Consider the following 25,298-nt stretch of genomic DNA (forward strand, 5'->3'; position numbering starts at 1 on the left):
TTGTCAAGATTGTTGGTGTTGGGAATGAGGTGATGAGATGCCCCTTAATCGAGCAACCATGTATCATTGATAATTGTGTTTGGTGTTGCAACCATTGTGGAGATAGAGGAAGTGGACGCCTGCGCAAAGGCATTTGGGGCAGGCAAATTTGGGTCAAAACGCCTATAGCATTGGAAGGCATTATGCCCTTGTCATAGACATAGCTAACAAATCACCCAAGAACCAAGATTGTTGTTTGTCATATTGGAAGACTGACCTCGAACTTGAAAAGGAAAAGAGTCATTGTTGTAGTGACCACGACTTTGTGAAGATCTATGCTGGGTCATTGATAATGCAGAGCCTAATGTGGACGAAAAACAACATGTGCAGCAGTTGGGGTAGCCTTATAAATGGAATTTTGTTGTTCTAACTGAGTTTCATGGGCAAGAAGGAGGCTTGTGACATGGTCGAATATGACACCTTTGAGCTTTGAGGTGACAGAGACCACAACTGAGTTGTAATCGGCATTGAGGCCAACAAGAAGGTAGAGTACTTGGTCTTGTTCCGAGATTTGTTCAGAAACGACAGCAAGCTGATCAGTAAGGCTTTTCACTTTAAGAACGTAATCAATCATAGGAAAGGCCTCTTTGTTGAAAGTTTTCAACTGGAGTAGGAGTTGCATGATTCAAGCATTAGAGGTGGACGAATAGATCTGGCGCAAAGCTCTCCAAGTAGCAACATTGGTGGATTGACCTACAATTTGGGCCATGATTTCTTGAGTAAGGGAGGAGAAGAGCCAACTTAGAATGAGTCGATCTTTCCTTCGCCATGTGAGGAATTTCGGATTTAGACCAGTGGTGTCGTCAATAGTTGGGGGAGGAGGAACAAAAGTGCCATCAAGAAATTCTTCAATGCCATTGGCAAAAATGACATTTGGAGCATGCCAAAGCAAGTAGTTAGTGCGATCTAATTTGACAGATAATGCATGGTTGAGAGCTTGCGAAAGAGCCACAAATTGTTGTTGTTGAGCCGTGAGAGCAAAAAATGTTGAAGAGGAAGAAACCTCTAGAGTAGTGGAATTGTCAGGAGGAATAGTGGTTGAATCTTGATTGTTGTTGTTTGCCATTGGAGAGATCAAGAAAAGATAGCAAAAAGGGAAAGTGAAAAGAATATAGGATCTCCATTAAATCCAAGACCGTTACACCGTGTGTTAAAAATAGTGCTTAACTCGTTAAGTGAGTCATTTGGACTTAAAAGTGTAGTTCAGGTTAAGCATTGGTGTTTGTATTAAAACTTTTGGTCAATGAAGTCAAACTTTTCATTAAAAAGGGTTTGAACATTTACAAGGGATCCCAAATGTTTTAAATCAAAATATAGATTAAACAAAATTAGAAAACTAGCTGACCTAAGCAACAAAACAAGCTGCTAATCCACGTTCCTAAAAAATATCTTGACCTTGGTGGCTGAGCAGGCTTAGTATGTACACACCGCCCCTAGAGCTCTCCAACTCATGGCTGGTCTAGCTTTCCTTTACCCTTACCTGTATCATAGAGTACCCATGACTGAGACCCATCAAGAAAACCCCCATAAGGCATAATAAATATCCAATTAATCATATGCTTCACAGATGATAAATGCATTCATTCCAATCATATAAATCGTAAACACATTTCACAATTTACAAGTATATTCATTCCAATCATATAAATCATTTACACGGCCCAGGAAAACAACCTTCCCAAACGGCCTGCGTGAAACACGCTTGCCGACCGAACCCATGTTCAACACAATGGCCGAATATAGTTTGTACCAATCATTCACAAATAATTTAATGCTAGCATTCATAGAAACCAATCAGCTCTATATGCATATGCCAATTTTCTTACCTCAAGTCCCGTACATAAGATAGTACGACTCTGAGTGCGACACCTTTCCTGAGCCTTGCGAAAACCATAGTCACAACATCAACGATATGTTTATCAGGAGCTAATTTAGATAATGGCTTCAAGACTAAGCTCTAGCACACAGGACCTCAGATTCCACTAAATTGGATAGTAGAATCGTCCCTCGAGCTTCCCAACTTAACTCCCAAAAACCCTAGACAAGTTCACCCTAAAGCTGTATTAGCACCGTGACGCCCCCTCATAGTGCTGCGACTCCACAACAAATCGAAGAGCCCTCTTTTAAAAATTGTGCATTTTGAGCCGTGGGGTACTCCCTCTAAAGGGTCGTGGTGTCTCAACTAACAGAGAGCATTTCCTATAAAAAATTTCCCATTCAGAGCTGTGATGCCCCCTATAAGGGTCGTGGCGCCACGACGGTCTGAGGGAAAACCCACCCTCGAAGAAATCCATACGTGTCGCGACGCTCATCCCAGGCGCCACGGCACTACCGGGACAACCTAAAATTGCATTTTCCCTAGCATATTCAAACACCCAATCCGACTCTAACCTAATTTCCAGCCATACTTTTACAATCAAACGACCAGAAACAAATTCTATAAACTAAGTACAACACAAAAACACCCTAAAAAAACCAAAAACACATAATAATCAAAATTCACCATTTGAGCTTGAACTTTGAAACTTACCTAAAAAATCTGAAATCAAGTCCAAATCTCAAGCATCCATCTATAATAGAACATCCAAACCGGTTGCAAATGTTTCCCCAATCCTCAAAACATCAATTTAACCCTTCCAAAACCACTCAAACTCAGAATTCATCCAAAACCTCAAAAGCTCAAAAACACCCAAATAAACTCAAGAAAAGAAGATAGTACCTCACTAAATTCGAATTCCTTGATTGTTTTGAAGCCTCCCACAGCTCCGAATCCTTCAAGAACCTCAAAACTCCTCCAATTTCCTCAGCCAAAGCTTCAAGAAATGGAATTCTTAGGAATCTTGGGTATGCCTTGAGAGAACACTAGAAGAAAGAGTGAGAAAGAGTGAGCCAAATGTATGATTCAAAGTGCTCAACACCATTCCCAATTTTTCCTATTCTAGTTGTCAAATGACCATTTTGCCCCTAGCCCAAATAACCATCCAATTGACTCCCAAGGATATTTTGGTCATTTAGCTTAATTTCCCACTAAACTTCAAATTATACCCCTAATCTCAAAATTAATCAATCAATTCACCAAATACAATATATTCCCCATCAAACACCTTCATTTATCAATAAATCCCAAAATGTGCAAAATTACCAAAATAACCCTTGGCTCACCCCGAGCTGGGTATTTATCCCCGTTGTGACTTTTCTACTAAATTGCTCGAAAGGATCGACTCCTACCGAATATCATGAATAAATCCACATAATAATGTGGTCTCAAGCACATAACATATAAAATTACAGTTATACCCTCAACCTGTAAAAATTACGGAAACACCCATTTTAACAAAAACGGGTCTTTAAGCACATTTAATACACATAAACATGCATAAACAATCATATCATAGTATAATTCACATTCACTACTACAAAATTGGGCTTTCCCGACACCCAACCATGACAATCAACTCTGCTGACTGTCATAATTTCTTAGCGCGACTCTACGCCGTCAGTTAAAAAGTGTAGGCATAGAAACCAACGCCAACAGTTAATTCGAGACCAATGCCGATAGTTAAAAACTGTTGTAGTTGACCTCAACGCTGACAGTTAATTCGAGACTAATGCCGATAGTTAAAAAGTGTCGCTATTGACCCCAACACTGACAATTAATAAAAACCCAATACCGATAGTTATAAAATATCGCCGAAATTCAAATAAAAAAATATAAAAATATAATTAATGAATAATATAATTTTAAAAATAAACTAAATTATGTAAATATATATATTTATAAAAATTATGTATTTATTAAAAACTTTTAAAGCAATTTTTTTTTTGTTTCTAAACTTTTCATATAATTAGCTTTTGTATTTATAATAATATTTATATTAAATATTAAATTATATATTTAATAAAACAAGATTTTTATGTGAAAATTCATCTATAATACTATTTTTTCTTTTAAAACCAATACAACAATAATTTAATAAATTAAAAATAAAAAGCATTTAAAAAAATAAAAGGGATTTAATATAATATTATAATAAATAAGGCCTTTACAATTATCTCTATACATTTTTTTTAATATTTATCTATATATTGCCAAATATAATTATACTTTACAATTAAAAAAATCATAATTATATTTTATTTTAAATGAACCCAAATTTATAAAATAAACTAAAGTATAAATTAATTAAAAAATATAAAATACAATAAAAAATACTCATTCTAAATATTGTAATAACAAAAAAATAAAATAAAAAATAACACACATATATTGTAAAATTTAACAAATGCCTAAATAACAAAACAACTAAACAATAAATCATAATTATATATGTATTTATATCACAAATCACAAACACGCATTATATTATATATACTAGGTCCAAGCAACGTACAAAACTTGTTTACTTAGTTTTATTTTAAAAATTATTAATTTTTGTTACTATGCTTTTTTTTTTTGTGATTTCCATATAAATTATCTATGTTTTTTTAAGAAAAAAAAGCAAGTATGATTATACTCTAAAATTAAATAAAAATATAATTATACTATATTTTAAATTAATTCAAAATTATAAAATAAAATAAAATATAAATTAATTTAAAAATATAAAAATAATAATATTCATTCTAAATATTTTAATAACAAAAAATTATGTTGTAATTTAATAAATACCTAAATAATAAAAAAATTAATTAAGGAGTCACGAAAAAATAATTTAAAAATCATTATAATCATATTGTTTTTATCTGAATATAATCAAATTTTATTTATAAAATAAGTAAATCAAAAAAATATAATCCCCAAATCTCTTTCTCTCTCCCTCCTTAACCGATCATATCCTTGTCTTTCTCCCTTTCTCTCTCGTATGCTCTCTGCCAGCCCCGAACGGTTACTCACCGATCGTCGCCGGCGTTCAAGCACCGGACCAGGAAGACCAGACACTGCCGAAACTCCATCCTCGTGAGCCCTTCGTCGTCGTTCTTCCCTACGAGCAGAAGCCTCTAGGTCTGTACTTTGTCGCCGTGGGTTTAAGGCCAATTTCTAGTTGCTCTGACATCATCTCAGGCGAAGGGTAGTATGGGTGAACTAATGGTATCAAGACGAACAAAGCCCAACCAAGGATTGGGCTTTTAAGTGATAGGAGGAGACGAAATGAGCTCGTCAGCGTCCATGGGTTTCCGAGGCTGTTTGACCTTGACTTTCCATCAACAATAAGCGGAGAGCCTCCCCACCAGAAGAAAGAACCCAGGCAAGAGCACTTGTGCCTCCTTTTATCTATGTGAGTTATATATATATTTTCAAATTTCAACTGAATATTGTATAATCAATTTATATATATGTTTGTAAGTTTGTATGATGTGCATGAGTTATTCCGATGCCTAGTATATATCATAAGGTATCATATATTTAGATTTGACATGTTTTAATTAGAGAAATTTTGTGAGAAAGAGCTTTGGGGCATTGAGAAAGAGCAAATGAGTTTTGGGTTGGTTCATTTACTGCCAAAAGCAACCTTTGTGCTATGTGACTATATACACTAGTCATCTCACAAAAGTTCTTGGCTGAACCGGTATAAACTTTGTGGTGTCATCTATTTAATTTTTCGTTATTTAGTTTAGTTTTGTTTGTTTTACTATTGTTATTTGCTTATCAGTTTTTGTTGTATTAAATTTGCATATTTCAGGTTCTTGATCAGAGAATTACATTATATTCTATTAATTAATTTGCATACTTTATTTACTCCTTCTTCATTGTGTTATATTATATTATTTGAAACTTGAAAGTAACCGTTATATACAATTTTAAGCCATTATATTTATTTATTTGAATATGAGCAATTATATTTAATTTAGTTAAACTTGGAATGTGTTTCTATCTGGTTAAAAGTTTATTTCTTTGGCTAGGAAGATTGGAAAATTGTTAGATATGACGGGAGAGGGAAGTTTACACATGTTTCCTGAAAATTGTTAGGTTCAACACTAAAAAGCAGTTTTAAAAACCATGCATTGTGTTTGGCCTTGGTCTTGTTGTCTAAAAACAAGTTCTAAAAAACTGAGGTAAAAAAACAAGAATTTAGAGAATAACTAAAGTGTTTTCTCAAAGTTCTCACTCTCTCAGATCTTTCTTGATAAAAAAGAAAAATAAAACACTTACAATGAAGCTTTGATTTTTGGATGCTGGTACAAGTGACATGCATTTGTTTTGTTCAAACTGAAATCAAAATTTTATTGGAAAACACAATGTTTGATATAAAATTTAGTTGCATATAGTTTAAATATCACACACACATATATATATATATATATATTACTACAGCCTGATGAAACAAATATAGGCCACCATTTTAGATTATTTACAACTAGTAAATATATTGTTGTATCTGTTATGTCACATCAAGAAATAGTAGCAATTACTGAAGTGGGATAATGGCTTCTATTTCAAAGATATTAATGAATGGCAACGATATTATAATAATTATGTGAGAAATTAATGCATTTGTTGGTATTATAAAAGACTTTACGCTCTACTAATTGGTTAGTATACTCTGGTGATACCACTTCTTTGAGTATCACACAACCTACAGTACTAGTCTCATATTACACTTATATAGGTCCATCCGTAGAAAATAATTTGTTTGTGTGATGATGCACATGTATTGGACCTACACTTTCAATGTCATTTTAATTTCCTTATTGTAGTTTGATATTTATTTGTGTATATCCAAAAGCGCAGGGTGAGTTTCACCCATTATTACTGCTATTGTTATTTTATTTTGAAAGGTCTAAAAAGAAAGAAAAACAATATGTTGACTATGTGCTTTACTGGCCGAGTAAGTCTCTCTCCATATATATATATATATGTATATATAAAGGTTAGTATTTGACTATTTCAAAATTTATAAGTATTGAGAATGTGTGAAATTATTGTACTACTATGCCAGACCATTTGATAAAATAATGACACACAAAATTGTTTAGTTAAAATTAAATGTTTGGATAGGATCTAAACGTACTAGTGGTTAACATAATTACCAAGAGCACAATTCATCGCCTTTGTTCGACTTAAGTTAATTTTGGATTAAATGTTTTGATTAAGAGTTTGTGAGATAAGCAACATGGGTTTTAGGATTGGATTGAGAATTTAGGTTTTGAGATTTTGAAAAATGGCTTTTGTATCTCATTCTTTAGATGTAATTTTTGGAAAACCAGCTTTGGATATTCTTTGGAGCTTTATATATGAGTTACTACAATTGTTCTTTATTCATTTTGATGTTTATTTATTATTTTTGGATAATTTGTTGTGTAAATAAATTTGACTAGATTGTTTAATAAGTGACACCAAAAAAGAATCACCATTTGTGATATGTATGAATGTTTGTTTGGAATAAGTATAATATATTTCATGTTATAATATTTCAAGCATTAATTTTATTTTTAGGTAGTGGAATTAGCAAGGAGCATTACAAAAGCTTGCTATTGATTGGAAGATATATAATCTTTTATTCGTTTTAATATTATACAAGTGTACGTTACAAGAGTTTAAATATCTTAAATATTCATTCATAGTGAGTAGTAGGTTCTGAGATTATAATTGCGTACTGCAGTGATAATGGAAGGTTGAGAACTTACATGTCTTAGTGAAGTAGGTTCGGTGATATATATAATTGCGTGTTGGGGGAGATATAAGGAAAAAAAATTGCATGTTGTTTGAATTGATTGAATTATTTGAGGTGGTATTGACAGATTGTTAGATTACAAATATAGGGGAAGTGCTGCCCATTTCTAATTTAGTCATGATAATTAAAAATAATGACAATCAATAAAGATTATTATTTTTTTTGCTTGAAGACCTTAAATACACTAACTAAATCATAAAAGATAGTATGAATGATTTAGAAACTACTATATTTCCAAAGTTCTGAAAAGTACCAACAATATTGTCACATCTTTGTTAAAAAAAATGAATATTGTCATGATCTCCAATTACATTTGTTGCCCCCAAAAGAAAAAATGAACACGAACTTTGCTGCAGCAAAAGTAAGTCAGAGAGCAGTCTTTGTCCACTGAAACTTTGTTGTAGCATTACACGAACTTTGCTGTAGCAAAAGTAAGTCAGAGAGCTCTCATTGTCCATTGAAACTTTGTTGTAGCATTACACGAACTTTGCTACAGCAAAAGTAAGTCAGAAAGTTGTCCTTGTCCACTGAAACTTTGTTGTAGCATTACACGAACTTTGCTCAGCAAAAGTAAGTCAGAGAGCTTGCTCAAAATTGATGTTGTAGCATCATTTAGTTACGTATAGTGCTTGGATCCCATTAACCTCCAGTTACGCATTGAGATTAAAAATATAGTTAGGATGTAAATTTATATAAGTTTCATTCCTTAATGTATATTATCATTTTAAAAGTACTTGTTTTCTAATGAAAATACTTTGATTACGTATAGTGCCTTCACGCTATACGATACAGAAAAAGAAAAAAGAGTTGTAAGCCTAAAGTATTATAGTCAAAAGGTAAGTAACATTCAACTTTATAAAACATAAGATATAATTATAAGTATACTAACAAGTATATGTAATATACTTTTATATATGTCTATGTTAACAGTGCCGACAACAACAAAAAACCACAGAGTGTGGTATCTACTGCATGAAGTATGTTAGGGATCTCATTTCACAACAAAAAACCAGAGCATATCTATTGAATAATATAATAATTAAATGTGTTTAGCTTTTAAATTTAATAAAGTTATATTTTAATTACATATATATTTGACATGTAACTTATAATTTCAATTATTTGCAGTTCAATTAAGATTTATGGTATACTAATGCTGAACTTAATGAAGTTTAAGAGGAGTGGGCAAAATATATTCTATTGCATCTCACTAAATGATGGCATGCCTGCTCAGTACCTATGTGAGGGGCTTTAGTAAGTTTTTGAAACTTTGTATTTCTTTTATTAGAAATTATTAGAACTAATCAAATTCAAAATCAATCTAACAAATTATAGGTCGAGTTAATTTAGCTTTTTGATGTGCATACTTTGCTAAATATCCATTTTATGATAAACTAGTTTTTTTGGAACTTTGCTAGATATCCATTTTATGACAAATTTTTTTGGAACTTGTATTTCTTTTAGTAGAAAGTGTTAGAACTAATCAAATATAAAGTTAATGTTACCAATGTTAATTTAATTGAATTTTTGATGTGCATTCTTTTACTTCAAGTGTTGCATTGATTTTGAAACCAGGGGCATTGAAAACATATTTGCAGTGCTCTCTGGTGTGGAAACTTTGCAACAATTAAATTCTACCACCATAGAGAGTTAATCACGACACCTAATAACTGTCGGTGTTGCCAGCAACGGCGACACCTAATAACTGTCGGCGTTGTCAGCAACAGCGACACCTAATAACTGTCAGCGTTGCTAGCAATGAAGACACCTATTAAATTTCGGTGTTGCCAGCTACGGCGACACCTAATAATTGTCGGCGTTGCCAGCAACGACGGCACCTATTAACTGTCAGCGTTGCCAGCAACGACGACACCTAATAACTATTGGTGTTGCTCACAACAACGGTAATGTTACTGTCGACGTAGTTACCCCTACACCGGCATAGGCAAATACGACAATTAGTTGATTGTCATCGTGGCTCAATAGCGGCAATTCAAAACTGTCGGGAAAGCCCGTTTTTGTAGTAGTGGGCAAATACGACATTTAGTCGATTGTCGTCGTTGCTCAATAACGACAGTTAAAAACTGTCGGAAGCCCTTTTTATAGTAGTGATAATTCACATAACTCCATTTGTATGTAATTATAATCACATAGTTCGACGATAATTCCAATTATGCCCTCCCGACACACTAATCAACATACTAATCCTGATTAGGAGTTTTGGCATACGGGACTTGACTGTATTGTATTGGACTATGAATTATGATAGGACTATACTGTACTGGACTAAATTATATTTGTACTTTACCATGTTTGGTGCAGTAAAAGACTAAATAAAGTGTAAAATATATTTTTAATAAATTTGTATTTTTTTAAATAAAAAATAATGTCAAATAATATTTAGTACTCATAATTAAAAATAAATTATATAAATATTTAATATCACATATTTTATTTATTAAGTATTTTAAAAATTAAATTAAATATTTTTTAGTAATAATAAATTTTTTTGTTGATTCAGAAAGAAACTTTATTGAACCAACCAACAAAATACAAGCACAAGCTCAAAAAGAGCTCAGAACAAACAAATTACAACTGATACAACACAGAGAAGAACAAACAGATTACAACTGATCCATAGAATCAAGAAAATTCTTCTCAAGAATTCCAAGCTTCTTCCTAGTAAAACCCAGCAATCTAGCCTTTAAGCTAGCCTTAATCAGACAAAGAATCCTATTACTAGAAAATACTGTGTAATTAAAAATACATGAGTTACGATTCAGCCATATGAAATAGACAGTAGCAGCAAGAGCAACAAAAAAGATTTGTTGAGAAAGGCCTTTAGGCCGCCCATCCATCCAAGTAATCCAATCATAGAATTTGGAAGGCCAAATAGCAATTCCCAACCAATCAGCAATCTTATTCAAAACCTGCTGAGAGTACAAACAGTGAAAAAATAGATGAGCATGTGATTCCAAATCTATCTCACAAAATGGGCATAAGGGAGAATCAAGAGGGATCTGCCGAAGAATAAGATTGTCTCGAGTCAGAAGTTGACCAAGGACAGATTGCCAGAGAACAAATCTGTGTTTCAGAAGAGACAAGCTGCACCAAATCACTTTGGCAAACCTCACTTTACTCTGTTGAAGTAGCAACATATACACCTTGTTCAGCTGAAGCTTCCTACCTGAAATCGCAACCTCCAAGGTACCTCTGGGCAGAAAGGATCTCAGATGCACCAACTTCCTCCAATACCAGCTTACATCAGCCATTAGGTTGTACTCGCAAAAGTCCACACCTTTTAGATAGATATTATTAACCCATTTAACCCAAAGCAGATCTTGTTTGGATGATAACGCCCAAACATTTTTGGCCAGTATGACTTTATTCCACTTCGGACCTTCCTTGAACCCAATGCCTCCCAAGCTTTTCGGCAAACAAACATGGTCCCAAGATGTGAAATGCAGCTTACTACGATTACCTTTCGAACCCTAGAGAAAATTATGAAAAAGCCTATCAATCTCAAGAGTGACACTTTGGGGAAGTAAGAAAATACTCATCCAATAGGTTCTAATACCCACTAAAAAAAAATGAATGAGCTGAGCTCGACCCGCAAATGAAAGGTGACGACTAGCCCAAGAATGTAACCGAAGATGTATCTTTTTATGATAATTCCACAGTCACCAGCCTTCTACTTGGCAGGACAAAATTTAAAAAAATTTCAGTAATAATAAATTTAAAATAATGTAATATTCAATAAAAAATGATAACATAAATTTATTATTTTGAAAATTAAAAAATTATTATATTTAAAATTTAATGCAATTAATATATACAATAAACAAAATTAATAATAGAAAAAATGAAAAATACAAAACATTGTGATATACATAAATTAATATATTTAAAATATTTATATATTATATACTATAGAAAAAAAGCTAAGGAATATAAGGTGGGTTAAAATAGTCCCCATTCTATAGAACAAAATTAGTGAAGGGCCAAGTATATCCAATCCCCCATCAAGTCTAGTTTTGGCTCAAACATAGGATTGGAAACAATTAGCCAATCTCATGTGCTTGTCCCTTGAAATAAATGAGCTCGAAAAGTGTAAATCATAGTTACGCAGCGGAAAGAGACTTTTAAATTTTTTTATTAATACAAAATCATACATATATAGATATATAGAATCACATACAAATAGATTAGAGATTACCTCTTGTAGCCTATCAAGAATCCACAAATATTTTTGTAACGCTCTAGATAACCAAGACGTTGCACTGTGTATTTTAAAATAGGGCAAGACTTGCTAATCAAGTCGTTTAAATAAAAAAATGTGATCCTAAGGTCAATCACCACATTAGGGTTAAAAGATTTTGGATATAAATGGTTAATTTTCATTGAAATAGACGTTTGTTACATAGGATCCAAAAAATAGGGTTTAAGTCACAATTTACAATCCTAAAATGTTTTGTGCAACCAGTAGCCAATCTAATGCCAAAATACAAAATTTAAGGCTCTGTCCCTGTGCTATCCCTCGGCCATGGCGAACGAGCAGCTGACAATGTACACCTCACCCCCAGAGCTCTCCAACTCATGGTTGGTCCAGCTTTCCTTTGCCTTTACCTGCACCACGTAGCACCCGTGAGCCAAGACCCAGAAAGAAAACCAAAACAACAAATACATAATCAATAATAGTATCCAATCAATCATAAGACAATCATCCAGAACTTCAACAAATCACAGGTATCAAACTAATAACAGTAAACATGTACGATCAGAAACATATCTTAATCAATATACAAATGTACAGGGTTGGCGCCCTTAGGCCGAGCCTTATGTTTGCTCAACTAACTCCGATTCGCTTAGGCTAGGTCCGTTATTTATTTAGCTAACCCAGACTCACAGTGTCCGAGCCGCATCCTGTGCGTAAGTCATTATCCCCAACTCTCTTAGGTCGTTCATTCTCATATACTATATCGATCATTCAGTCATACAGTAAATATACTCAAATATTGTGAATCTCAGTCCCGTTCACAACCATTCAGGGGTGCAGTTTTCTTACCTCGAATTCCGAGCGGAGATTGTAAAATGCTCCCGAGCACGGGCCTCAGTCCTGAGCCTTAGCGATATACCTAGTCATAGTGGCCAATGGGTAATCATCAATTTCTAATCCATATAAATATTTAGGAAACATTAGCTGGCCATCGGGACCTCGATTTCTTCTAAACCGAGTAGTAGAAATTGTCCCGAACGCTTAGGTTCGAACCCTCGAGCCCTTCTAATTCTAAAAAAAAACCCAACATAGGCCAAAATCCCCTGGGCGGACCGCGACCAGTCCTTAAGGGTAGCGGCGCGCCCCCAAGTCTAAGACTCAACCCCCTAGTCTCAGGGGGAGGCGGGCCACGACTTGCCCCCTAGGGCCGCGGCACGCCTTCGAGATAGGGAGCACACCCAAGGCCTTCTGGGCATGCGGGCCGCCCATGAGTTGGGTCGCGACGCGCCCCCACGTACCCAGAATTTATGGGTTTCCTCCTCATCCTTCCCAACCAAAAGCCTCAAAAATTCAACCAATCTCTTAGCTAAGTTTGGAACCAAATACAGAATCCTTATCCCCACAATTTAAACATCATATCCAACCTTATCAACAATCTCTACACTTCCTAACACCCAAAATCAGTTAAACAAAACTAAGCCCCATGCAACTCAAACCTTTTAACATAAACTCAACATAATTAGAGTATTAGACTAGAACTCTTACCTCAAATTGTAGCCTAGTTTCCCCAACAGTAATCTTGAATGAACTCAGCTTAATCCTTAGGTTCCCATAGTTGAATTGCCCTAGTTCCAATCTTCAATTCATCAAAATTCCTCAAGCTTAAGGGAGAGAGAGAAACGTGAATGAGAGGGGGTGAGAATGAGATGAGAGTCTTCCAAAATCTTCTGGTTATTCCTTAGAATTTTATTGAGTTTATCCCTTGCTTAAGCAAATGACTTCTTTGCCCCTCTAAGCTTATTAGTCCACTAAGGGTACCAAGGGGTAAAATGGCCATTCCGCTCCTAGTTCCCGCTAATTCCTCAAGTGTTCCTACCACTAATCAATTAACCCCGTCACGTATAATTAATTACCAAATATTTATTCATTATCTAATAGCTCCCAAAATATTTCTCTAAGTTCCCGAAAATACCCCTAGGCACTCTCCGATCCGGGTATTAAACCCCGCTGTGCTATTTCGCTAGTCCGCTCACTAGGACCGTCTCGAGCCATATGCTGCAAATATATCCACATAATAATGTGGTCTCAATCATAAATCACATAGAATCACATGTATGCCCTTAATGAGCCAAAATTACAAATATGCCCTTATAACCTAAAAAGGGCCCACATGCATATCTAATACTCATAAACTTGCATATAATATATCCATATAATCATATTAATCGTGTATGCCACGTATTTAACTAATTAAACATACACATAAACCAATTATGCCCTCCTGACACACTAATTAAGGCCCTAAGACTTGTTAGCGATTTTGGGTCGTTACACTTTTTGTATAAATCAAGGATCTTCCATTCCAGATTCTGAAAGCTCACACCTTGATCTTCCAGACCAATCCTCAAACAGACAAGGACGTGTGTGGGGATGTAGGATTCAAAAGGTTGATTTAGAACTCTCTAAATGTACTCAGCACATGAGATCTTGAGAGGTTTGATTGAGAGAAGATGTATTGAATAGTTTTTCAGGTTTAGGAAAAACTATCAATTTCTTTTCTAAGAGAGAGTCTCACAGACTGAACTTTTTAGTCGCTTAAAATAACTTATTCTTGAAAGTATCGCTCTTTGAGTATGTTTATCCATAAATCGGCTGCTGATGACGTGGCAAGGATTTTTGACACGTGGCGGACACATAGCAGAGACACGACTCGTCTATCGACTAGCATTATTTCCACACAAAAAGATCAAGTTTTATATACGACCAGCTTGGTCGTATTCTTCGTTCATTTATGTAAAGATCTATACAGTTGTGATGATATCCGAGAATATCTCTTCATTATGACCTGCAGATCCGATCATTAAGGATATATTTTATTTCCTAATTCATGTAACTCTTCCTGAGCCTATAAATACAGAAGAAATAGCTCAAGGAAGGGGATCAACCTTTTCCTTTTGGAATTATACTATTATTATGTATCGTTGTATTGCTTTCTTCTTCTAAGGTCTGTGAAACTCAGGAACCCTAGTTCTTTGATTACACCTTTGGAGCTCAATATTAATAATAGTATTAAGTGGATGTAGGTCATTACCAACCACGGGGCCGAACCACTATAAATCTCTGCGTTCTTTATCTTTCCATTCGATTATTTTCAAGCTCTATATCATTTTTCTGTCGTTTTCTAGACTCCGTGTCGTTGACCAAAATCAGGGTCAACAGAGTATTATAAAGATAATTAATTGAATTAATTAATCTTTATTTTTTTATTAAATTAAAACTGATCAGTTATAACCTACTTAATTATTTAACGTAAATCGTATTTAAAAAGAATAATTAAATAACTGATTAAACATATAATTTCGAAAGTCAAAATTTAAATCCTAGGGATAAAGATATCCTTATGTGTGGTGCCACACTCACTTTGCAGTGAGTGCGCGCACCACACTATTAGGGCTCTCCATAATTTTCAGATTTTTTTTTGTTTAATCAATATTTAAGACAATATATTTATCCCAAAAGAAATAACAGTTAATTAAAAATTAACTTTATCATAAAATATTAATATTAAATAAATAAATATATTATTATAAATAAGATAATTATTAATCTCTCTCTTTATATTAATCCAAACATGATTAATATTTATTTTAACATATAGTTTTTCAAAATAAAAACTATATTTTTAAATAATTAAGTAATTTAAAATTAATCAATTGCCCAAAATTATCACATAATTATTTCCATGCTCTGGTGTTGACCATCATTTTGGTCAACGACACTAAGTCAATTTAAATGATAGAAAATAATTATAACGAACTGAAATCAAGAAATCGACACAAAATATTTTATAGTGGTTCGACCCCAAGAGTGGGAAATGACCTACATCAACTTGCACTTTTATTTATAAAATAAGTCTCAAACATAAGATCAAGAAAAAATAGGGTTTAATTGAGTTTCTTAAGCTGAAAAAAAGAATATAATTCAAAGGGTTTTGTACGTAAAGTGCTTACAAAAGAAATCTCTACCTTTTCCTCTTGTAATTTTCACTTAACGTTAATGATTGAATGAACCCATTATTTATAGAGAGTCTTACTGGGCTATGGGCCCTTACAAGAAAATCTAGGCCCTACACTTGTAGGTGTAGGATCAGTACATTCAGTTACATATTCAAATAATACAGGAATGATACAATTTGAATATCAGTTACTTTGTAAAGAACGCCCTAAGCTAATACTTATAAAACATTCGCATATCAAAGTTTGTAAAAGAATACCACTCATTACCAAAGTTTCAGTGGGGGCTTGCTTAAAACCATGCAAGTTGGCGCCATTAGTTTTAAAAGAAAACATAAATTTTTATGCAAAGTTTAAAAGAAACAAAATAAAATAACTGAGTCCCACTGATAATTTAGGAAAGTCTCTTAAACAAAACATAATTTAAATGACGTTCTACGATAATCGTTTTTCCGTCCATAGGATTACCCCACGCCATACACCCCATGATGAAAGAACTCCTCACATCACCACGCGTGCCATAAAGAAATCTTATTTGCTACCTGGAAGGAAAGTAAGGGGGTGAGCTAAAAGCCCAGTAAGGAAGTACAAACAAATAAGCAAGTAAGAATACAACAAATACAAACACTAACGTTCATTTACAACATCATGGCATATCAAAACATAATCGTAACATATCATCATTGCATAACACAATTGTAACATATCATAATATCATAACATAATTGTAACATATCATCATTTCACAAACATACAGCATACATGATGAGCATGGATCGCTAGTTGTCCATGTCACCCTATGAGGTAAACAGGAGATCTCTGGTCCTTGAATAACCTCGGCGCGTTCGCCCTAGGAGTTACGTCTCAATGTCCTTAGTAACTCGTTCGATGTATCTAACATCGTAATCTGTTTGATGTATCTAACATCCATACACATATCACATTCAACATATCATCACGTTATGGCATTCATAATTCATAACAATTCATTCATACAACAGTCTTACCATTCATAGCATAAAATCATAGAATCTATCTAACTTCCTTACCTCAGGTCCAAGCTAAGAAATTTTCACAATCTTTCAACGAGCCTATATCATAATCAAAACAACATTTCTTAGGTTCATAAAATGACTATTTTTCCCTTCCACACAACTCACGTGTGCATGGGCCATGCACACATAATAACCGTTACACATAACACGCAATTAATCTTAACTACACATAAAGCCATAAAAGAATAATGCTCATTTTACCCATTTTACATGCATGATCTTTTTATAAAAACGACATAGTTGACTAATAACATAATTTTGGACGTAAAAGTGGAGTTGCATGTAACATGCATACGTGGGAACATTGCGTAATAGAGACGTTTTCAAAAACGATAATTCTGCATTCCTTACTTTTATTGTTTAAAAATAGACAAATAACATGCTTTATTTTTCTTAAAATTCTAAGTTGATTAAATTTCTCAAAACATTATTTTATTTTATAAAATAATTTGATTTAGCTTAAAAATAAAATATGTGGCAATTTCATTCATTAATCTCAAATTACAAAGAATTAACTAAAAACTTGGAAATTAATTAAAATACCTATTTTTAATATGTTTCTTTAGAAAAATAAATTTTATCATTGTGTTACATAAATGATGTGAAAAATATATTTTTTAAGTGTGGAAAATATATTTTTATTTAAATTATTTAAGACTTAGTTTTATGTAACAAAAATCCATATGTGACAATTAAATAACAATTTTTAACCTTTTTTAAAACAAACTTTCAGCCACCATTTATTTTATTCAAAAATCACAAATAAATAGAATCTAAATATTTTTCTCAATCAAAATAAAGGAAAATCATAACTTATCAAAATATGCATTCATACCATTAAAAATACCATTTTTTCAATATTACCATAACTTAGGAAAAATAATTTGTTCCAAAAACTCATCAAATTCATTTTAGTGAAACTCACTTCATATTTTCTAACAAAAATTCCAGCAACTATTTTTATCATTAAAAATCACCATATTCAATTTAAAAGCTCATATTTTCTCAAAAATTCAATAAAAATTCTGTAGGTAATTATTTGAGTAAAATATCATTTTAATGGGATTTAAAATACCCCTTTTAATTTCATAAAAGTAACATAACATCAAGGACATTACTTATGCATGCAAATCATCTTTTTATCAAACTTTTATCCAATTATTTACAAAAATCAGCAAGCTTAATTTCTCATGAGATTCATCTTTTATCCCAAAAATTTCACATAAAATCATACATGTCCAAAATCTCATCATACTCTTATTATATACACAATTATAAGAATATTACTAACATATTCACATGAACTCTTATAGAACCAATTTTTCTATTCCATTGAATCTACACATGAAATCCAACAACAATAACATACATAAATTCATAACACCATATCTCATTAACATGCCTTTATAACAATCCTAACATATTTCTTATCATATTTCTAAAATCATCATTTACCATTTTACATAAATCAAAGATTAAAAAGATAACCATATCAATATAAACATAACATATATCCTCATTATAAACCCTATCAAATCCATTCCCTCAATCATACCCATGAACCCTTTTTAAACAAATCATATTCTCTTAGAAATACAAATCATAATCATCAATCCTACAATAATAAACCATTAGCATCACCATCAAAAACCTCAAAGATAAACCCATCAAAACCAATATATAGGCTAAGAAAGACCATTACCTCTCTTGATTGTAAGATCAAGAACACAATATGATCAACACCCAAACTTCACACCCTTGTTCAAGCCTAGGGTTTTATTTGAAAACCACCATGAGGAGGAGAAAGAATCCAATCACACACAACAAATAAACAAAGTCAATAACATATAATCAAGAAAAGAGATTTGACAAACCAAAAATACAAGAAAACATACTCTAAGATGGGTTCCTCTTCACCTTCTTCTTCTTTCTTTCTTTCTTATTCTCCCTCTCTCTCTACACGCCACTCTCTCTCTCTCTCTCTCTCTCTCTCTCTCTCTAATTTCGGCAGCCACAAGAGCAAATGGCTCTTCTCCTCTTTCCTTTCCCCTTTATCCTTATTCTCTCATAATGGCTTAATAAAAAGAAAAGGTAAGTTTCCTATTCTCTCCATATTTTCTCTTAATTTTTGTATAATTGTTTTTATCTTTAAATGGCATGAAATAAAAAGATGATCACATCCTTACTTAAAATAACCATGGTCTTCTAATTTTTAATTTATTTGAATCAAGAAAATAAATGGAATAAACCATTCTTTTCCCACTACACATACACGTCCACCACATGGTTTCCCATTCTCTTATTTTCTTTTTTTTTTATTTAATTTCCTACTTATTAAAATAAAAAACCCAAAAATATCAATAAATAGAAATTATAAAATGTGTAGAAAATCCACACATGTGCACCTTATTACCATATACTAGCACACACTAAAACACTAGAGTGCATCACTATCTACCATGCACCTTAGTGCATTCAACCATAACTCACATAATTACCTCATTTGTCACATTTATTTAAAATGTAACACTAATAGTAAAATAAACATGTTACACAATTATTCACTTATTAAATTAATTAACCAAACAAACAATTAACAAATTTAAATTCAAAAGATTATACCAAACAATTCTAACAATTAAATAAAATAATAAACAATCAAATAAAACAAACAATCAACTAAATAAAATAACAACACTTAAATAAAACAATTCATCACACTTAACATTTAAATAAAATAAATCACAAAAATTTAAATAATCTAAAAAAAAATTTGGTGCACTACAATATATCCTCCTTAAAAGGAATTTCGTCCCGAAATTCTTTCTTACCAAATAACTCAGGGTATTTTGCTTTCATGTCTTCCTCCAAATCCCATGTTGCTTCTCGTTCCGTACTATTCTTCCACAGGACCTTAACTAGTGGAATCCTTTTGGATCTCAATTCCTTGATTCCCTTTTCTATAATGCACTCAGGCTGTTCATCATAACTCAGGTCCTGCTTCAGCTGTAACGGCTCGTAACTCAACACATGAGAGGGGTCTGACACATACTTACGCAACATCGAGATGTGAAAGACGTTATGCGTTTCAGCTAATGCTGGGGGCAGTGCCAAACGGTACGCAGCTTGCCCTATCCTGTCCAATATCTCAAATGGACCAATATATCTAGGGCTTAACTTCCCTTTCTTTCCAAAACGCATCACACCTTTCATCGGCGAGATTTTCAAGAAGACAAACTCGCCTACAGAAAACTCGATGTCCTTTCTCTTGAGGTCAGCGTAGCTCTTTTGCCTACTCTGCGCAGTAAGCATCCTTTGGCGTATCTTCTCAATTGCCTCACTAGCCTCCCTAACTACTTCAGGACCTAAAATCTGCTTCTCCCCAACTTCATCCCAGTGCAAGGGAGATCTACACTTACGCCCATAAAGCATCTCATAGGGAGCCATCCCTATGGAGATTGGTAACTATTATTGTACAAGAACTTCATTAGAGGTAGATATCGGTTCCAAGACTCTGAAAAGTCCAATGCACAGTACCTCAACATGTCTTCTAATATCTGTATAGTCCTCTCAGACTGGCCATCGGTCTGAGGATGAAAAGCAGTGCTAAACTTCAGTCTTGATCCCATAGCTCTCTGTAGCCCTTTCCAAAAGTTCGATGTGAAAACTGACCCTCGACAAAAAATTATCGACTTTGGCACCCCATGAAGTCTCACTATTTCACTAGCATACAAGTCAGCATATTGATCCGCCGAGTATGTGGTCTTAACTGGCAGAAAATGAGCAGACTTAGTGAGTCTATCTACTATCACCCACATTGAGTCGTGCTGCTTGGTGGTTCTAGGAAACCCTACCACAAAATCCATCGTGATATCCTCCCATTTCCATTCAGGAATATAGAGCGGTTGAAGCAACCTGCTGGTCTCTGGTGTTCCGCTTTGACTTGTTGGCATGTCAAACATCTAGCAACAAACTCAGCAATGTCCCTCTTCATTCCATGCCACCAATATAATGCCTTGAGGTCTTGGTACATTTTCGTGGACCCTGGGTGCAAGGAATAAGGCGTTGTGTGTGCTTCTTTCATGACACTTTCCTTAATTTCAGCACTGTCAGGTACACAAATCCTATCCTTGAATCTTAGCAATCCACCATTAGACACCGTGAAATCGCTGCTGCCACCTTCTTGTACCAAAGCCTCTTGTTTCATCAAGGCTTCATCCAATTTCTGTCCTTCTCGGATTTGCTCTAGTAAAGAGGATTGCAATGTGAGGTTTGCCAAACTTCCTGTCACAATTTCAATCCTAGCATTTATGATCTCTTTCTGAAGAGGCATCTCTATTACATACAGCGCTGAGACACTCCCATGTCCCCGCCTGCTCAAAGCATCGGCAACTACATTTGCCTTGCCTGGGTGGTATAGAATCTCACAATCGTAATCCTTTACTAATTCCAACCACCTTCGCTGCCTCATGTTCAGTTCCTTTTGTGTGAAAAAGTATTTCAGACTTTTGTGGTCGGTGTATATCTCACACCTATCTCCGTACAGGTGATGTCTCCATATCTTGAGTACGAATACTATAACTGCCAATTCAAGGTCATGAGTGGGATACCGCTGCTCATAATCCTTGAGTTGTCTGGAAGCATAAGCTACCACCTTCCCTTCTTACATCAACACGCATCCCAAGCCGTTCTTTGACGCATCACAGTACACCACAAATTTTCTGCCCTCAGTGGGAACACAAAGGATAGGCACGGAAATCAACTTATCCTTCATGGTCTGAAAACTCTCTTCACATTTTTCTGTCCATGCAAACTTCTGATGTTTCCTGGTTAAGTTGGTCAACGGGGTAGCGATCTTCGAGAAACCCTTGACAAACTTTCTATAATAACTTGCCAACCCTAAGAAACTCCGAACTTCTGAGGCATTCTTTGGCTGGGGCTAGTCTCTAATGGCCTCGATCTTTGATGGGTCTACTACAATCCCATCCTTGGAGACTATGTGCCCTAAGAAGGTTACCTGTTCCAGCCAAAACTCGCATTTAGAGAACTTGGCGTACAACCGATGTTCCCGTAATCTGTTTAGAGTCAATCTCAAATGCTCTTTGTGATCCTCCTTGGTCTTTGAGTAAATGAGGATATCATCAATGAATACTACTACGAACTTGTCCAAGAAATCCTTAAATACCCTATTCATCATATCCATAAAGGCTGCTAGGGCGTTGGTGAGTCCAAAGGACATCATTAAGAATTTTTAGTGTCCATAGCGAGTTCTGAAGGCCGTTTTTGGAATGTCTCCCTCTTTCACCTTCAACTGATGGTACCCAGACTGCAGGTCAATCTTCGAGAACACTGAAGCCCCTTGTAGTTGATCAAAAAGGTCGTCTATCCTAGGCAAAGGATACTTATTCTTAATGGTGACCTTATTGAGCTCTCGATAATCAATGCACATCCTCATACTCCCGTCCTTCTTCTTCACAAATAGGACTGGTGCTCCCCATGGCGAATGGCTAGGTCTTATGAACCCTTTGTCCAACAACTCCTGTAGTTGGTTCTTAAGTTCCTTTAACTCTACTGGCGCCATTCGATAGGGTGCCTTAGATATCGGTGCAGTTTCAAGTGCAAGCTCGATTACAAACTCGATCTCTCTGTCCGGGGGTAGTCCTAGTAACTCCTCGGGAAACACCTCCGGGAACTCACAAACAATATGAACATTTTATGGCTTTAGTTCTGACTCCTTGGACTTATCCAATACAATGGCAAGGAACGCCGAACATCCATGTTGCATCATATTCTGTGCTTCTAGTGCAGATATTATGGGTGTTCGAAGGCCTGCTACTTCACCTTTAAAGGAGAAAACCTCTCCTTCCTTTGGCCTGAACTCTACGATCTTCTTTCGACAGTTTATCGTAGCCCCATGCTTGGATAACCAATCCATGCCGAGTATAACATCATAATCCGGTATACTCAGTTCTATGAGATCTGCTGGGCACTCTCTATCTTCTACCGTTACAGGTGTTGACGGTAACCACTTATTTGACAACATCATATCTCCCGATGGCAACAACATACTAAAGTTATGTGCAAACATCTTACAAGGCATATTTAGTCTATCAATCACATTCATGGAAACATAGGAATGAGTTGCTCCAGAATAAATTAAGACTCTACACATTGTACCAGATATAGGGAGCTGACCTGTAACCACGGTGTTGCTATTGGCCGCTTCGTTCTGAGTTAAGGCGAAGACTCTTGCTGGCACTAGATTGTTATTGTTATTCTGTCCCGCCTTCCATTGTGGGAAATTCTTCCGCAAGTGTCCTGTCTGGCCGCACTTGAAGCATTTGTTGGAACTGGCCTGGCACTCTCCTGGGTGTTTCCTTGTGCATTTAGGGCAGGTAGGATGCTCAACTCGGTTGCCCTGTTGGTTCCCACGGTTCCGGTCATTGAAGCGGTTATTGCGGTTGCTATGGTTCTGAGAGTTGTGGTTGTTGCTGTTCGTGACTGGAGGTCTAGGTCTTTTATCAACCCCACTATTCTGCCCTTCGATAGCCTTTCTCTTGTTGCTCTCATGGAAGTTCTTGTTGCGGTGGTTCTCTCTTCTAGCGGCATTATCCTTCCATATTCGATCCTCCAAATATTCAGCCTCAAGAGCTCTATCCAATACCTCTGCATAACTGGCCACCTCAGCGCTGGTCATCCTAACATCCCTTGCTATCATCGGTTTGAGTCCCCTTACAAACCTCTGGACTCGCATTGCATCAGTCGGCACCACTTCAGGGGCAAACTTGGCCAATCGATCGAACTTCTGTGCATAATCGGTGACCGAAAGGCTCCCTTGAACCAGAGTTATAAATTCATCAACCTTAGTTGCTAGCACCGCTGGACTATAATACTTCTTACTGAATGCCTGGAAAAACTGTGCCCAAGTCCTAGGGCGACCAACACTTTATAAACTTCCAATCTTTGACCAGGTAAGTATCTATTTACCTTACTAATATCACTTTACAACTCATAGATTAGCTTTTATATGCAATGTGAACGCCTCCTCGAATATGCAACTAACTTCTTTTGGGTTTCTTGAGCATCTGTTACACTTTCCCAGTCAGTCATCATCGCACATTTTCTGCGAAATACGAGGTGCATTTTCACCTACCCACGTGCATGACATCACATCCCCTCAAAAACTCATGATGATTTTTTCAAGATGACATCGCCTACTCGCTCCCGAGTCGTTACCTAAAATTAGCTCTTCCCATAACCTTTCCTTCTTTACTCTTTCAAACTTTCCAAGCTTCTTTTTCTTTTCTGAAATCCTCTCAAACATGTGACCTTGCTCTTCATTTCCTTTTCAAAAAAATCACCCAAATTTTCCCATTCTTCCAACCAAATCATCATCAAAGTAAGTTTTTAACTTCATTTTTTGTGTTTGCATGATTCTTTGTTACTTGTCGCATAGTTTCCATTCATTTTTTTTGGAGATTTCGTATCAGTGTGTTCTTGATTTTCTACGTTAAAACTTGGCTGTTTTCTTTTTTGCAAAAATCATTGATTTTCTAGGAAAATGTCTATTTGGGGAGTAGGAAAATGATTTTTGATCTCATGTTACCTTTGATCGTGTTGTTGGCTTCGAGAGGATTTTTTGAAAACTCAAAGAAGTATTATTTTCCTTTTAAATCCACACTAGTTTCTGTTTGAGCATAGAATCATATTTCTCAAACAACTTACACTTAGTTGGCACATACATAGGTTGCTCGAATAACTCACCTCCCCTCTATTTTTCACCATGTGTATGCATGTGATCACTAGGGGAGTGATTATTCTATTGACCCAGACCTGCAAGAGACACTAATCGATGAAGTGCAACAGAGTCGACCAGATATTGACCTCAATCGTGATATTCCAGAACCATCTGATGAATATGGTGAGTACTCTCATTATGATTGTAATTTTGTTCCTGATTAGGAATATTGTCGGATGATGGAGGAATTAGAACAAGGAATTAGGAAACTTCTTCCAAATAATTGGACTTTTATTGTGTTTCCTGACTCTATTGATCCACTCCCGGTCAGAGTTCCAACCAGAAGGAGGGCAACGAGCAGGTATTTGTTTGTTGAAGAGGCCATAACTATTGCTTTCTGTTCTCTAGATATGGCCAGGATCAAGAAAATGATAAGACATAGGTTTGTTACAGATCCTCAGGTTGCTAGGTATGCGAGCAATGAGCAAAATGTTGAGTAGTCCATACAACAACAACAACCCAAAGAACTAGAAAGAGAACAAAACGAGCAACAACAACAACCAC

The 25,298-nt window shown here is 35.0% G+C and overlaps 1 protein-coding gene and 1 long non-coding RNA gene across 2 annotated transcripts; one reads left to right on the forward strand and one right to left on the reverse strand.

Moving 5' to 3' along the window:
- The first annotated feature begins 4,834 nt into the window (after window positions 1-4,834).
- On the forward strand, window positions 4,835-8,442 carry LOC133805955 (uncharacterized). Its single transcript, XR_009879017.1, has 2 exons — window positions 4,835-5,315; window positions 7,475-8,442. It is a non-coding gene; the product is annotated as an uncharacterized LOC133805955 (long non-coding RNA).
- A 1,894-nt stretch (window positions 8,443-10,336) lies between these two features.
- On the reverse strand, window positions 10,337-10,984 carry LOC133833068 (uncharacterized). Its single transcript, XM_062263327.1, has one exon. The coding sequence runs from the start codon at window positions 10,982-10,984 to the stop codon at window positions 10,337-10,339; it is 648 nt and encodes a 215-aa protein (XP_062119311.1).
- Between the last annotated feature and the right edge of the window lie 14,314 nt (window positions 10,985-25,298).

This window comes from Humulus lupulus, chromosome 1, assembly GCF_963169125.1.
Source record: "Humulus lupulus chromosome 1, drHumLupu1.1, whole genome shotgun sequence".
NCBI lineage: Eukaryota > Viridiplantae > Streptophyta > Magnoliopsida > Rosales > Cannabaceae > Humulus > Humulus lupulus.